The following is a 17,266-nucleotide window of genomic DNA, read 5'->3' as shown; positions in this document are numbered from 1 at the left end:
AGTCACCCAGGCGCCCCAACCACTGTGTTTTTTACATTTTATTTATTTATTTGTCAGAGAGAGAGAGAGCGCACACAAACATGGGAGCGTCAGGCACCCCGCTGAGCAGGGACCCTGATGTGGTTATCAATCTCAGGACCCTAGGATCATGACCTGAGCCGAAGACAAAAGCTTAATCTGCTGAGCTACCCAGGCACCCCTGCAATGTCGCTAGTATGCAGGCTCCCTTGGTGTGGAGTCTCTGCACCTCCAGAAGTACTCAAACCCAGAGCCTCTGCCCTGGAGAGGGGAGGATATACTGGTCACCAACACTGTCAGAGGAATAGGCTTATTGGGGAATATGCGTATGTTTCCAGAAGCTGACAGGGGTTCTAGAAGCCCAGACTTACTGGGGAATTGAGAATGGGTGTCTTTATAAGCCTGAAATCTTCTGTTCCTGGGGGAAGCTGTACAACAAGAGAGGTTCAGACCACTGAAAGAGACGGTGAAAAGCGACTGATTGCCCAATTAATCCTGGAGCTGCTATGTATTTCTGATAATCACAGTTTAGATTTGGGGGATTAGTACTAATTTAATCTATTTTGTCCTGTTTTCCCCACGAAGGGAAAATACAGTTATTGCATTAGAGAGGTACTTTAAAATAGAATTGCAGATTAATGTCCTTGGGTTTTTATGGGCAATTAATCTCTGAATACATTCCTTGCTGGAGAGAATTAGTGATTTATCCAAGGTTAAATACCTGGTAAATGTCCGGCCTGAGAGCCAAACCATAGTCTTCTGTTCTCAATATTCCCCATGCACCTACTGAGTGCTGGAGAACATTCCTAGGATTTAAAGCAGAAGGCCAGCTCTGTAATTTGAGGATTCTTGAAATATTTTTTCCCCCTCAGCTTTATTGAGGTATAATTGACAAATACAATTGTAAGATATTTAAAGTGTACATTGTGGTGATTTGATGTATACATACCTTGTGACAGGATTTCTCCCATCTGGGTAATTAACACACCCATCACTTTGGATATTTTATATATACAATTGTGTGTGTATGTCTGTATGTACATATACATACACACACATATGTGTATGTATATATATAATATTGTATATGCAAATATATACAATGTATGTGTGTGTATGTGTACATATACACATGTGTACATATGTGTGTATATACACACACACATATATATCTTCAGAAAGAAATTTAAATTCTACTCTTTTAGCAGACTTCATTCTACATTATAGTGTTATCAACCTTGGAATATTTTGGTGGCCCCGGATCAACATGCACTCACACATGTCCAAATCTGACTGGAACATGTGTGTTCAGTGTCTTTCTTGGCAACGTGACATTTGTCTTTAAAGCGCTGCATCACAGACTTCACTGTGGGTAAACACCACTCCAACTGCCCAACACACAGCCTGACAGCATGCACAGTGGCCTGTGGCAGTCCTGACTCTTATTCTCTCTCACTCTTTCCTTCACTCCCTGCTCTCCTCACCTCTTTTCTGCTCCTTCCATTGGTGTTACTGGACCCTGTCAAGGGAGAAAGGAATCCGACCCCGTTCATCCACGTGGAGTTGCTAGAGGCTTGACAAGCTATCCAGTCAGGAGGTTTGCATTTGGAAAGACCACAGAGAATTCAGGGCAACCTGTGGGAAATGTCTGGGCAAGGGAAAGGCTTTGAATTCCAATGGTCACCTATGATGTCTTCGCAAGGATAACTCTCTCCAAGGATGACTGAAGTTGAATTTTCAACTTCAGTGCCAGCTCTTACAAGTTAACTGCCCACATTGTACACTATTTTGTCTGAAAACTACCTGTTGGAAGGATCAAAGGATTTGGCTATTGTATCTGTTCCCCCTTGTGTCTGTAATATTCTCAGCTTTAGAAACTTCAGTCTTGTCAGTATCTGCTTAGTGGTATTCTCACATGGCGGGGGTGGGGGGGCGTCTATATCCCTAACACCCAATCTGCTTCTCATCTTTCCAAGCCTCATTATAAAAATAATACACATAGAATTCCACAATTCTGTGAGAGAGGATTCCCATTTTATAGCTAAGGAAACTGAGGCTCCAACAGGAGGAGAGACTTGCTCAAGGCTCAGTGGCTGGTAAGAGCAGCGCCAGAATTTGGCCTTAGACTGTACGACAAGGAGTCCACGGCTCCTCTCACCCCAGGTCTTACTGCCCTGCACCTTCTTCTGAGTGTAGACCAGTGTTTTCCCTGTGGCTTAGATTCCTTCCTTGAGGTGCCTGCAATTTCCTTGCCTTTCTGTGTCAGGAGACATTACAATGATGACGAGCTCTAGTGCTGGAGCTAGACTGCCAGGATTCAAAGTCCAGTTCGGCTCCTTCATACTTTTCTGGGTTTCTTTTTTAAATTTGTCATTATCGACAGGGTTTGAAAACTATCTTGGTTGTTGCCATGGACTCTTCCTTCAATTGTTTATGCCTCTACCATAGCTGTATATGTGGTGTTTTGTTTTGCTTCTCTTCGTTTACGTGTATGTGGTTGTCAGTGTATTTGAAGGTCAGAAAGGGCGACAAACACTGGAGAAGGGGAGCCCGAGGCTAAGAGAATGTTTCTATTCTAAGAACAGTTATCATGTTGTCTCTTCTAAGTGGCGGGCACTATGCTGGGTGCTTTACCCATGTGATCTTTCGTCTTTACAACAAATCTGAAAGCCAGATATTATGAACCCATTTAAAAGGAAGGGGATTGAGAGACAGAGAGGTTAAAAAAACCTGCCCTGAGCTGGTCTATTTAAGAGCAAGAAGTCCACCTAAGTCTGTCTGACTATAAAGCATATGAGCTTAACTTTGAAAGAAAACTGCACCTGGCACTAATATTAATGCCTTCTTATTGTACAAAAATCTTGCACGCAGTTGTATATGAGGTTAGTGTTAGCATCCTTTATTCTCCTCATTCCTTTTGAAGCTACCTAGTATCACAGGTTGTTGTGTATCCAGGACTTTTTGTCTATGCACATTTGTGCATGCACAGTGACACAGATTTTTAAAACTATAAATGGAAGGGGCACATGGGTGGCTCAGTCAGGATCCCCCGCCCTTTGCATGGGGCTTTTTGCTCAGCAGGGAGTCTGCTTCTCCCTCTGCCTCTGCCCCTCCCCCTGGCTTGTGATCGCTCGCTCTCTCAAATAAATAAATAAATAAATAAACAAATAAACAGAAACATATTTATAAAAACCTGTAATTGGGATCCCACTATACTTAGTGCATGGTCGTTTCTCTATTTAGTATTCCTAAAAGCACCTCCTTTTAAGAACCTGTTTATTCTTCCAGTGGATACTTTAGATATGCCATAGTATATTCGAACATTCCCCTGTGGATGGACATTTGGAGTGTTACTGATTTTTCAGTAACAAAAACAAAGATGCAAAGAAAGCAGGGGAACACGGATCTTTGTCCCTGTGAGTATTTCTGTGGAACAGAGTATTGTAAGAGGGATGGCTGGGTCAAAGCATATCTGCATTTTATGTTGTGACAGACACTGCCAGATTGCTCTTGGGAAGCCTGTGCTCCATCCACCGCTCATGCTGAATCTCAGTGAGAACTGATGTTGGATAAAGGAGCCTTGAATTTCTGATGTTTGCCATTGCTCTGTTTCCAGTTTTCTCCTCCCCTCCACTCCAGCTGACCGTTTTCCTTTCTTTACTTGCCCTCTATTTCTGTCTGTCCTGGTCTACTTACGGGTGCTCTTTCCTGCCTTTGAAGTATCCAATCACACAGCTCTCTTGCATCTACCAGAAGCTGGTGGAGAGCACTTATTCTCATGTGGATGGCTAAGGCTTGTAGAGTGCCCTTGAGGTATATGAATCACACGGGCGCTCTCAGCTGGGACCGCACACCCTGATGTATGGTGAGTCCGGGCATAGTGGAGAGTGGAGATGGATGGAGCAGATGGTCGTACTAGTGGAAGGGCTCAAGCTTTTTAATCCCCAACCTTCTAAAATACTCATTTACCTGAAGATGTCCTTGTATTTTACTTAAGGACAAAGATAGTGATCACCGCTGAAAATGTGAATGTCTAGCTTGAAGGATTATAATGCATACAATGACTTGGCTTTACATCTCTCATTTTTAGAACACTTTGTTATTTTGGTAAATGAGAATTATATATCATTTAAAATTGTCATCATTGATTTGATTCATTTTTTCCTTCTTGCGAAGAGCACGAGTTAATAGTCTGCCCCTTTACTGACATAAGATACTGTTTTAAAAATTACTTTAACTTGTCTAAATCTTGGGGACTGGCTTAATAAATTACAACATATCTATAAGCAAGGATAATTTATAGTCAATAAAAGTCAGGATTCAGAGGGATACTTAATGACAAAGGAAAATGTTTATGATATGTCATTAAGCATTAAAAACTGGTGAAAAAATGGCATGTCTAGTATGATTCCAAGTTTATAAAAAATAGATACGCACAGAAAAGAGACTGAAATATAATAAAGATTTTTAACACTTCTTGTCTTTGGAGGATGGAAATAGAAATTATTTCTAAAAATTGCTTTGTTGAACATTTGATAAATTTTCAGTTTTATACAGAACATGGAAGGCTTTTTTAAAATGAGAGAAAATAACTTGTTAGTAAAGTTATTTTGACCCCTTTCCTCCTTGCCTTCCTAGGATCCAAGATTCCATTCTCTTGATAGTAAACACAGAACTGGCCTACAGAGAAAATTCAGTGAGATCACTGGATTGCTGCCCACCTTTTTCTAGTGCATTCAGGGAGGTGAGTCAATCCCTGCCTTTTTTCTCCTACTGGGTTCCAGTGTATCAAAAAGGTCCCTGATTGAGCACAAACATCCAAGAACAGAGGCCTGACCACCTGTGTCCAGACCCTGCTAGATCCAGCTACAGGGGTGCATGCATCTAACTAGGACCCATCCTTGTGGAACTGGTGGGACCCTGGGGTTCTGAAGAGAAGTTCAGGAAGGCATGAGAGGTCTTCATGAAGGAGCCTCGTAAGTACTCAGAGGAGGATCAGAGCCCGTGCCAAACAGAGTGGGATTCTCTGAAGGATTCAAGTACCCGAGGGATGTGTTACCAGGCTGAGTTATTAAACAGAATATCCATTTGGCAATTAAGATAAACCGGGCCTAACCAAGCTGGATCAAGAAAGGTAGCTCTCTAGGTGCAGTCAAGGAGGGGAAGAAAAATGCACATTCCCTGAGTGTCCACTAGGTGGCAGGCCCTTTCTTATACTAAGAGCTTAGGTGTCTGTTCTCAGGCATTTTTTCTGATATTCAGGTTTTTAAGAATCACGCGGAGGGCTGGTTAGAAAACACAGATTCTTGGGCTCCTTTCCAAAGCTTCCAATTTAGCATTCTGGGGTGGGGCCTGATATTCTGCATTTCTAATAAACTCCCGATGCCTCTAGGGCCACGGGTGGGGGCACTTTAAGCACCACCAAATGCATTGTTTCAGACTCTGGGAGAAAAAGAGGTGTGGGCAGCAGTAGGATGTGGTCCTCATGGCTGAGCAATCAGCTCGAACTGTGACAAAAACTCCAGGGAAGGTGTAGTGTGGAGATAGACGGGCGGCTTGGGGTCCCTTGCTGCTGGTTGGAAATGGTCTCTGGTACTTGAGCAGATTGTGGGTTCTATGGCAGAATGTTAGGTCTCCAGAGCTCTCATTCCAGTTAAATGTGTTACCAGTTAATTTCTGTAGAATGGCTGTAGCAGGGAGAAGCCCAGTTATATGCAGATTAAAATGAAAGACTCAAACTGAAAACCAAACATTAACTATGTACCAAATATAAGCCAAAAGAAAAACATCAAGAGTTTTATAAAGCATGGATCAGTGATTCTCAAATTATTTGAACTGAAGGACCATTTAAAAAAAATATCTGGTCCATGATAGTGCGGTGCACAGTTCTTTGGCACAAGACTTTTACCTAGCTCTGGCCGCGCATGACTCACCAGGCAAGTTTGATAATTCTCGATTGCTCCAGACCCTGTTTAGGGAGGTGAGTCCACTGATGATGCGTTTGAATGTCAGCAGTAGTGCCACACTGCTGTAAAAGTTTCTAAAGCTCTACTGCATCAATAGAGAGGACTAATAACAATTTGTAGGAGGGTACCCACTCACAACCACATTTTGAGGTGTGCTGATCTGCACCGGCTAGATTGTGGATCTGAGAGATGGGCTTGCTGTGGCACTTCGAGCAGGCAACTTACTCTTTCGGCTCTTGCACTGCAGGTCCTTAAGTTTCTGTATCCTTCAGGGCTATTTAGTTCTCATCAAGTCCATTTGGGGTCCTTGAAATGGGGCTACTTGGAGGTGCTTTTGGCCTTGATGCTATTGCTTCATGCTCAGACAACAAGGGTTATGTCCTTTCCAGGGTAGGCACTTAATGAACACGATGGGATGGATGCATGGAATGGTAGGCCAGGCCCGAGATATCAAGCATGCCAGGGGGCTTGACAGAGAGAGCCAGGAGGTACATGCCCGGCGTAAATGGGGATCCAAACAGAACTGTCCTCACCGGAATTTTATACAGGTGGCAGACAAGCAGAGCAGATGGAGAAGAAGCACCTCCAAAAAGAAATAAGTGACTAATTGAGTTGTTTCTGTGGCCTCCCTGATGTCTCACGAAATATAGGTGTCCACTTTGAGTGAGTAAGATTCAGTTTATAAAGTCATGGGCCATGACAACATAGGCTTTCCCATGGCATTTTCATGATGAACCAAGCCATTGTCTCACGTTCACGCCAAGACGAAGAGTGTTTGTTACTCTAGAAACTGCCAGAGAGTTTTCCTTAGTTGTTTTCCTTTTAATACTAGAATCTTAAGGAAGGACTTTAATGTAATAATTATATTTTCTTATTTAAGAGTTCTCTGACTTTTAGTAAAGGAGAGCTGAATGAATGCAAAATGGATTAGCTACTCGAATCCACCCCAAAACATCATGCCCTAGCCTGTACTCACCTGGCCTCTTATTCTCCATTCCTTACCAAGCACACAGTGCAGCACAAGGAATTTATGTGACTTAATGATGCATAGCTAATAATACTGATCACAGTAATAATGAAAGCTGCTACTTAGAGAGCCCTTAGGAGAGGTACTATATTAAATGTATGCTTAAATACATTATCTTTTTAAATTCCATCAACAATTACAGAAGTTTGCTCAAGGACAGAGTGGAAGGGTAGGATTCTAGCCGAAATTTGTGGTTTTAACCACAGCACTTATAGATAGGGCCTTGAGTCCAAATAGACCCAAGGCTGTTTCTTTTTGCTTTCAACATATAACAACAAAAGAAGTATACCATATTAGGAACTTTAGGTACTTAAGACCAAGATCTCTATAAATGGTAGAGACATAGGTGGAACCTATGAGTGAATGAATGAACGAACAAACAAACGAGTGAACATGGGTACCAGCTGTAAATGAATCAAATTTAGTTTGTGACTTTCTTAGATCATGAGGACACTAATAGTTTCATGTTGGTATTTCACTAATAACCCAGGACTGATGTGGTTTTGATGCCAGCTCATAAAATCTGAAGATACAATCTTGGTTACAAATTCTAAAACTAAATCTCAATTATATCTCAAACAAATTTGCAGACACACACACACACACTTGTCTCATATGCTCTTTCAAAAAAAAAAAGTTTATTTTGTTCTTTTTCTAAATATCCTTTTCAATTTCTCAAGCCTCCCAAATAACAAAGGGGAAGGTAGTTCAAACACAAATCTTCCCAAAGAGAACATGTATAGTTTTGACTGCACTCAAATCAGAGCTCATGTCACTATTTTATTATTTTTAGGCAATCCTGTTTTCAACTGAAACAGTCTACACACTCAACTTCTTGGGTCAAATGGTAGTTCCAAGGAGTTTTTGATGTGTTTTCAAAAAAGTTAAAGTGCTAGCACTTTTTTGACAGGATAAATAAATCATGGTTTATGTTCCAGTTAGAACAGTATGCAAAAGTCTCTCATGGCTCATACATAGAAGTCTTTACAAACTTTCATTAATGTATGTTGGTGAGTAATAGCCAGATTTCCAAATACACAATTTAAAGATTTATGATGAGTCAAAATCCTTCAAAAAGACCTTATTTTCTCTCTAGGCTAAATTGAAAAAGTATGGAAAGTCACATGAATGTAGACATTTAAAAACACAAATGAATTTACAGAGCAACATTTTGGGGAGCCCTAAGACAATAAAGCGATCAGCACAAAGACATCTGTCGGGTGAGGCAACCTGAGGTAAAGACCAGTTAAATCTAATGCAATCAGGAACTTAGGCCAGTTTAACACATTTTTTATGAGGTGACAACCTCCTAACACCATAATCTTGCCTTTCAGGAAGATGACACAGGATTTAATGAGTAAAATAAAACAACTTGAAACCTCTCTTTTGAGCATGAATTGTCTATTTGGGTTAAAGGTAGTCTTTGAGATCCCATTAGCTGCTGGCACAATTGGGAAAAGAAATGTGCGTACACACACACACACTTCAAAGCAAGTAGCTACAGAACGATAGCAATGTCTGTTTCTACTCAGATGCAAAAACAGAGTTAAAGCCAAAACTAACAACCCTTCTGCTAATTAGAGAAATAAAAATGTCTTCTCCCCAAGTGTCCAACCCAACATGCAACTGAAATTAACTGCTTTCCTTTGGGACTCATTTATTTACGTTCAAAAGAAGATTGGGGGATAAAGAAGCCTTGCAAACACAACAGTTGGGGAAAACACATGGACACCATACATTGGAGTAAATGGAGCTGAGCACACAGCAACGACAGAAACTTTCTTTGCTTGTTGAAACACTGGATATTACGGTCTAATAGAAATCGGGTTACCTTTACATTTCTTCTCTTCTGTTTGGAAGGTCTGGGCACTTGCGATGCTCTGATCGTTCACATCGTCATGGTCCAGATGGAATATCGAGCTAGTCCAAGTGGCCTGGATGAGATGTGGTGACGACTGTTCATTTTTCAATGCGCTGCGCCTCTCCGCATGGCTCTTCCTATGGAGGCAGGCTTCAGACATTCCTACTAGCTTCCAGTCGTGTTCTCGGTCTGGACAGTGCTTTGGTTTGTCCCAGGCTGGAAGGCCATTTTCTGGAGGGTTGAAAAACACGAGATGACGAGCTGTTGGCATTGTCAAGATTTTGTTGAGTTGCAGTTTTGGAAGGCAAGTTGTTTCTCAATTCTTTGGGCTGACAGTGTTCACATGCACCTCCACTTGACGGCAGTGATAAGATGCAGAATTTGTCAGCCTTGGGCATTTAGCCACCACAGTTGGATTGCCTGTCGGAGTAATCAACACATTCCCCCTTATTTTTAGTGCCTAGAAAGACATTAGTTCCTCCATAGAAAGGCTGTACTTTCGCCAGCCAGGCTTCCACAGCAATGGCCCAAGAGCAAGTTTACATCAATTTATGTGACTGCTCAGACGAGCGTTTGAGGTCTTGAGGGTCAGGGCTGGCCAAGAACACTTTTTAGATCCTTAGGACATAAAACATCCAGGATTCAGCCTTGTTTGACTTGGGTTTTATCACAGGCTGACCTGAGGGGCACCCTGTTGCTTAAGTGGGACATGCTCACGTGGTTCCTCAGGGAGTGACAACTCAGTCCTCCCTACAACCTTCTACGCCTAATGGCCTGATACAAGGAGACTGGATCTTCAGATAGAAATTTGTAAATGGTTTCAGTGTAGCTCCAAATTGGTAATGATATCCAATGAAGGAAAGCAGACAGTGTTTTAGTTGGGGGAAGGGCAAATTTTAATAGCTCTAATGATAGAATGATAAGTCTTGAATCTCATTATTTGAGGTATAGGGAGTGAATTATTCATGCATATTGTGGCGTTTTTTTTCTATTTAATTTATAGAGACTTGAAGATCTACCCTCTAGAAAACAAGAAGAAATGGAATAATATAATCTAATGCAATAGTATAATGTAAACTTTCTTACCCTAACCTTCCCTTGTGGCAAATTTTACTTCCCTGATTATTTTTACTGTACATGACTATAAGGTAGAGAGCAAAAATGAGCAGGCTAATGTATATATTTGTATATGTATATACATTAAAAAACATAGTCCATCTGGTCATCCATATTTCTAGAAATTCTTAGGCTACTGTCTGTCAAAATGAGAAATATAAAATATAACTAGAGTTCTACTTTTAAAGTGATCATATACAGTGATTGAAAGACTATAATTTATGTGTGAATTTTCCTTTCTGCTGAAATTACCAAAGAAGCAAAGATATCCATATTAGAGAGATGAGTCCATCTTGATCTGTGCATAGTATTGGAAATTTCAAGCTGTCTTTCCAACATTTAACATGACTTTTAAATTATTTAATGCAAGGGCTCAGAGGCCTTTAGGTTTTCGTCAACTCCCTCTGTAAATGACTAATTGTCTTTAGTTGTTGTTGGTTAGGATGATTTCTCTGAAAGTGTAATCTACTCTCAGTCACTTTGGAGGCTGCACTTGCCCTGTGAGTCTTCAGGTTAGTGTGTGGAAATTCGAATTCACATACACTCCCTTTCTACTCCACGAGGAGACTGTGAACAATGACTACAAAGTAATAATCAATCCATGATTTCTTTGTCGCCGTAAACGGAAATGCTGTAGCTTGAAATAACATGGCCAGGAGGCAATAAATCCATGCAAAAAAAAAAAAAAAATTCTATAATGTGACAGCTCTGGGATATAACATTTGATCTTATTCAGAGAAGAGCCCTGAATATTCACCCTATGCAAATGGCTATGCTAGGGACTGTGTGAGGTCATGAGTTCTTTCTCTTCAGAGATTATTTGGCATTATTCAATGCATGGTGAATCAAAAACCCTGGACTCAGCAATAGACAGCTACTGGTGCAATTACAGACACCTATTCTCCCTCTCCATTATAAGAAAGCAACAGATTAAAACCCTGGGATATTGTGTTGCATTTCAAATTAAACATATCTCTGTAGAATCCATTCAAGTTTATTACCCATGAGGGTCTGAGCTAAACCATGAGCCAAATATAAAGCTACTGAATGAAAGAGTTAATTCTGGGCCTAAAGAGATACACTTTAGGGGCACCTGGGTGGCTCAGTGGGTTAAAGCCTCTGCTTTCGGCTCAGGTCATGATCCCGGGGTCCTGGGATCGAGCCCCATGCCAGCCTCTCTGCTCCGCGGGAAGCCTGCTCAGCAGTAGCCTGCTTCTTCCTCTCTCTCTGCCTGCCTCTCTGCCTACTTGTGATCTCTACCTGTCAAATAAATAAATAAAATCTTTAAATTAAAAAAAAAAAAAAGAGATACACTTTATTTCTACAGACATGCAAAGCCTTCGGACCCTGCAGGTTTCTATGATGTTTTCTTTATTTTCAGGTACTCTTTTTAAATCCTCGGTAAACTGTATCCTGTAAAGCTCCATGTTAAGTAACGTTAAAGTTATCACACTATTTTGTAAAGCCCCCAACATTTTATTTTTCTGCAGAAATTCTTAAAATTTGATATTAACTTCCTTGGTGGAACAGAAATTAAGAAATATTGCCAAAGTCAGTAGTCACTGCTCCCCAGCCAAAGGAGCTCTAGTGGCCATGCTTGGGTGAGAGATGCTGAAGGGACTCCACCCAAGGGGACATTCCTCCTTAAAGCACAGCCTATTAAAGCTTGCTTAGCATGTCCCCAGAGCCAGCAAGAGCAAGTATTTTTTCTAAGCAAAGGAGGTTATGTTTGGGGTGAGGCAAGAGATAGGACTGACTTCTATTTTCCTAAGAAGAGAAGTTGAGATGGTTTTGGGGAAAGGGCTTCATTCATGGGAGGCATTTAAGACTAATAATTACTGTCTGTAATTCCATTCATGATAATGATATTTGGCTGCTTAACTGGCAGGTTTATTGGTTGGGTCAGTGCCGGGAAACCAGTGGACTGAGAAGTCTTGACTGGGTCATGGGAAAGCTCAAGAGGATTTTATTTAAGGAGGATTCTTGATTCTTATCCTTCCAAGATGAGGAAGACACATACAGTTCCTATTCCATTCCCAGGAGGGATCAGATACCCACTATCCTTAATTTCTGCCTACTGAGGATTCTTTTGTTGGTGAGAACTGTAAGTTACCTCCACATGTGTTTACTTGGCAGTACTGGTTTTTAAGGGTATCCTGCTATTATTCTATCTAATGCTTGTGTCTCTTGGTTCTCCCCAAACCTAAACGAATGAAGTGTTTCTTTGAAGACAGATTGAAGTATTAAAGATTAAGTCAGTGATTCCCAAACTTTGGTGAATGACATTTACCTAAGGCACTACTAGAGAACACAGAAGACAAGGCCTATTGAAGTAGGATGGGCCTGGGGCATTTGTACCTTTACTAAGTTCTCAGATGATTCTGACCCCCAAGAGAGTTTGAGATCCACAGGGTTAAGAAAATTGAAGGTAGGAAAACAAAGTTCTGGCAGGTTTCAGATTACGGCACAGTGTCCTTCTTAGGCTCTAATGTTTTTACACAGTCTTGAAGTAAATCCACTTTATAATTAAACAATTAATCAAAGTTTTGGGAATAACTGTGTGAAGATTTCAAAGTCAGATATTATGAAAAGATACTCAACATCAAAATCATCAGGGAAATGCAAATCAAAACTGCAATGAGATATCCCCTCACACTTGTCAGAAAGGTTAGAATAAAAAACACAAGAAACAACAAGTGTTGGTGAGGATGTGGAGAAAAAGAACCCTCATGCATGGTTGGTGGAAATGCAGACTGGTACAGTCACTGTGGAAAAGTGTATGGAGGTTCCTCAACAAACTAAAAATAGAATTGCCATATGATCCAGCAATTCCACTACTGGGTACTTACCTAAACAAAACACAAACACTTATTAGAGAAGATATAAGTACAATATATTACTTACAATAGCCAAGATACGGAAGCCGCCTAAGGGTTCATTAATAAATGAATGAATAAAGAAGTGGTGTGTATACGCACGTGCATGCACACACACACACACGGACACACACACACATGAGGAATATTACACAGCCACAAAAAGGACTGAGAGCTTGCCATTTGCAACAACACCGATGGACCTAGAGGATATTATGCTAAATGAAATAAATCAGAGAATGCAAACTGATGGTTGTCAGAGGAGAGAAGCGTGTAGGGTGGTGAAGGAGAATGGGAGGCTTCCAGTTATGGAATGAATGAGCCATGGGGATAAAAGGTACAGCACAGGGAATATAGTCATTAGTATTATAATAACAATGTGTAGTGACAGATGGGAGCTACACTTGTGGTGAACAGAGCAGAAAATGTAGATTTGTCAAATCACTATGTTGGACACGTGAAATTGATGTCACATTGTGTGTCAACTCTATTTCAATAAAAATGTCAGATATTAATTGGATGTTCTCTTATAGATTGGGGGTATGGATGTAAATAATGTTCACCTAAAAATTCTGTAGTCTGGGCATTACCCGGGACACAGTGTGCACAGTAGCAGAAATACATTTTTTTAAAAGGAGGAGTCTACAAATGATCATACCTTGTTATTCACATGAAGTATGAATCCTTTGCTCTTTAATGGATCCCAGCTAATACCTGGCTTTTAACACTTCATAATTCTAGGCATGAAGACAATTAGCCAATTTGTCAGTTATAATGCAAATTAATAACAAAATTAAAGGAAATAACTAGATAGGGACATGTGAACTGCTACTAAAATACTTGTTTGTCAAGAGAGTTTGGAATTGAACGATTGGACTTGTCTTGTATAATTCTTTTGGCTTTGCATGACACAACCCCGATCAAAAAAGTTACTTTCTAAAAACAAAGAAACCTAAATCTCATTAACATAACTACATACAGCCTATTTCTGGAAATTTCACTAAATATGATAGAAAAGAAATCTGTCCATCAAAAAAGGGAGAATTATATGAAAATATTCAAGGATCTCAGGACACAAAAGTGAGCTGATACCTCAGAGACATGCTAAGGCAAAGGAAATAGGCTTATGACAAAGTGGTCAGAGAGGGTCAGCGGAGCGGGCTGGGATTTCATAGCACTCATTATAAGAGTGTTTAATTTGCATTAAAGCCGTTAATATGAGGCATTGAGACCCCAAACCACACTCTACATTAGGGGAATGTGTATACAATATACTTTGTAGAATTATCAGTGGATAACTCAAGCTATTAGCATGATGTCTCTAATTTCCATTCTAATTTTTTACTGGGACCCGTAAGTTTTAGCTTTGCCAAATTCTCAGACTATGTGCTTAGCAACTGATTTTTATTGTGGAGTGGCGTGAAAGGTGAGACTAATGCTTGGCTGAGCATTTACTAAGGGCCAAGTACTGAACTAGACAGTTTGATTCATCTTCATGGACATCCAGGAAGTCCAGAGTGAGACCCTGCTTGATTTACAAGGAACCTGAAAGTCAGAGAAAGCATGTTCTCTCATACCTTTTGTACTGTTAACAGATGCATTATCATTATTTTTTTAAAAAGATTTTATTTATTTATTTGGCAGACAGAGATCACAAGTAGGCAGAGAGGCAGAGAGAGTGAGAGGAGGAAGCAGGCTCCCTGCTGAGCAGAGAGCCCGATGTGGGGCTCCATCCCAGGACCCTGGGATCATGACCTGAGCTGAATGCAGAGGCTTTAAACCACTGAGCCACCCAGGCGCCCCGCATTATCATTATTTGCCTTAGTTTGATAAGTAGCCATTAGCCTATTAATAGCTATCATTTTGTCAGTTCTTTAAAGTTCTTTATCAATCTGTTTATTGTCCCCTTCAATTTTCTCAGTTACTCATTTATATTCGCAACGGGTCTGCCTGCTTTTGCTCTGAGCCATCTACAACCCATTCTTCACAGAGCAGCCAGAGTGAGCTTTGAAAGTACATTTCAGAACATGTCTCTGGTGCTTACAATCTTCTGATGACTTCCCATCAATATTGGAATGAGGCCCTAAGGCCTTACTGTAGCCTGAAATGCTCCAAGGGATTTATCCCTAGTCCATTCCACTGAGCCTCTGTCCGGTGGCTCAGCCCCTTGCTTTCTCTCCTCTGCCCTTGTTACTAATTCTCCCAATAATCCGGTAACTTTACCGAGAGAAATCTACTTCTTAGACACAGACTCGGTGCCTATTTTCTTATCCAAAAGCCACTGGTGAGCTGTAAGGAGAACTCAAAACTATGAAACCAATTCAATGTAGATTTTCTACTACTACTATATCTTCTCAAAACTGCAGGAGAAAAATGAAAAGTTTGGCTTTTTAGAGGCAGGATAGGATAAGAATCTGGGCTCTTCTAGTCAAGGTTCAAATTCTGGCTTTGGCATTTATCAGCTGTGTGACTTTGGGCAAATCGCTCTACCTCTTTGGATCTCCCTCCAGAATATCTCTAATATTTATCTCCATCTCCTTTGTAAGGAAAGAACTCAGCACATTTTCCTTGTATTATGTCAATGGTATCCACACTTTTCTCCCCCCCCCTCTATTGGACTCTGATCAACTTCTCCATCTCTCAGTTCCCACAGCTCGAAGCATATAACAGGGTCTGAATAAATATTACTTGGAAACAGTCGAACATAATATAGACAGGTCAAAATACTCCGGAAGCTAAACAGAGCGCACATGGACTTTGAGCTATCCAGGAATTTCTATGCATCGAGCAATAATGTGGTCAGTAGGCCAAAACTGGTTTGCATCACCGTTCTGCAACAAAGGGAGCTTGGCCATAACTAGATGCTGCAGCACTGCCTGAGCTGTGTTCTATGCCCAGAGAAGACAGGAAGAGCAGCTAGATGACTCTGCTCCTCCCAGTCCTCAGACAGCATAAACCCTCCATTTTTTTACTCTGGCATTTTTCTCCCATGAAACGCATCTTCTAAATGACAGGTGTGGTGAGAGCTTCACACGGGACACCAGAGTATGACTTGTGGGTGTCTCAATGCCACCATTTGAGACCCTCTCACATAGTAATATCCTCTCGTCATCTGGGATGGGTGAGCCAGTCACCAGAGGGCAAGCTGCTGGCTTGCTTGTTGGTACCCTGGGATCCTCCAGGATGGCTTTGCCTGGCCTGGAAATCTCCAAGAGAGGCCCAGGCTGCAGTGTCTCCCTTGCCAGTGGTGTTCTGAAGGCCTTCGGGGCAGCGCTTGCTTAGTGGAAGCCATGAGACTTATGAATTTGGAATATTTGGGGGAGATTTCTCCCAAATCAGAGAAAAGTCAAATTGTTGACTATTTTTTTTAAATTTTTTATAAACATTTATTTTTATCCCCAGGGGTACAGGTCTGTGAATCACCAGGTTTACACACTTCACAGCACTCACCAAAGCACATACCCTTCCCAATGTCCATAATCCCACCCCCTTCTCCCAAACCCCCTCCCCCCAGCAACCCTCAGTTTGTTTTGTGAGATTAAGAGTCACTTATGGTTTGTCTCCCTCCCAATCCCATCTTGTTTCATTTATTCTTCTCCTACCCACTTAAGCCCCCATGTTGCATCACCGCTTCCTCATATCAGGGAGATCATATGATAGTTGTCTTTCTCTGCTTGACTTATTTCGCTAAGCATGATATGCTCTAGTTCCATCCATGTTGTTGCAACTCAGGGAAATACAAATCAAAACCACAATGAGATATCACCTCACACCAGTCAGAATGGCTAAAATAAACAAGTCAGGAAATGACAGATGCTGGCGAGGATGCGGAGAAAGGGGAACCCTCCTACACTGTTGGTGGGAATGCAAGCTGGTGCAGCCACTCTGGAAAACAGCATGGAGGTTCCTCAAAATGTTGAAAGTAGAACTGCCCTATGACCCAGCAATTGCACTACTGGGTATTTACCCTAAAGATACAAACGTAGTGATCCAAAGGGGCACGTGCACCCGAATGTTTATAGCAGCAATGTCCACAATAGCCAAACTATGGAAAGAATCTAGATGTCCATCAACAGATGAATGGATAAAGAAGATGTGGTATATATACACAATGGAATACTATGCAGCCATCAAAAGAAATGAAATCTTGCCATTTGTTGACTATTTTTGAAGGAAATTCACTATTACTATTTTCAAGGATTGTGAGGGAAAGGTTACATGACTACTGAGTCTCATGAGTAAACTAGAGTGAAAATCTCTCACAGCGTTGGTGTTAAGAGTACAAGTGCTGACATATACACAAGGTCTACCACTAAGCAGAAATACCGTGAGTTCTCAAAGTGTTGCCTTCCTGTTTTACGCCAAGTACTACAGAGAGTAGTACTTCACAAATCCACAATTC

The 17,266-nt window shown here is 41.1% G+C and overlaps 1 protein-coding gene across 14 annotated transcripts in view; it reads right to left on the bottom strand.

Moving 5' to 3' along the window:
• THRB (thyroid hormone receptor beta) overlaps window positions 1-17,266 on the bottom strand; it is a 384,236-nt gene that overhangs the window by 64,171 nt on the left and 302,799 nt on the right. For 13 of the 14 annotated variants that reach the window (XM_059162483.1, XM_059162479.1, XM_059162477.1 and 10 more), the window contains one exon: window positions 8,843-9,103. The exons of the other annotated variant lie outside the window; for it this stretch is intronic. In XM_059162483.1, coding sequence (XP_059018466.1) covers window positions 8,843-9,032 — 190 coding nt within the window. In that variant the 5' untranslated portion in view covers window positions 9,033-9,103. The remainder of the gene's footprint in view (window positions 1-8,842; window positions 9,104-17,266) is intronic. 14 annotated transcript variants of the gene reach the window in all.

This window comes from Mustela lutreola, chromosome 2 (genome assembly GCF_030435805.1).
Source record: "Mustela lutreola isolate mMusLut2 chromosome 2, mMusLut2.pri, whole genome shotgun sequence".
Classification (NCBI taxonomy): Eukaryota; Metazoa; Chordata; class Mammalia; order Carnivora; family Mustelidae; genus Mustela; species Mustela lutreola.
Note: the sequence above shows the minus strand (reverse complement) of the source record. Positions and strands in the feature narration are given on the sequence as shown.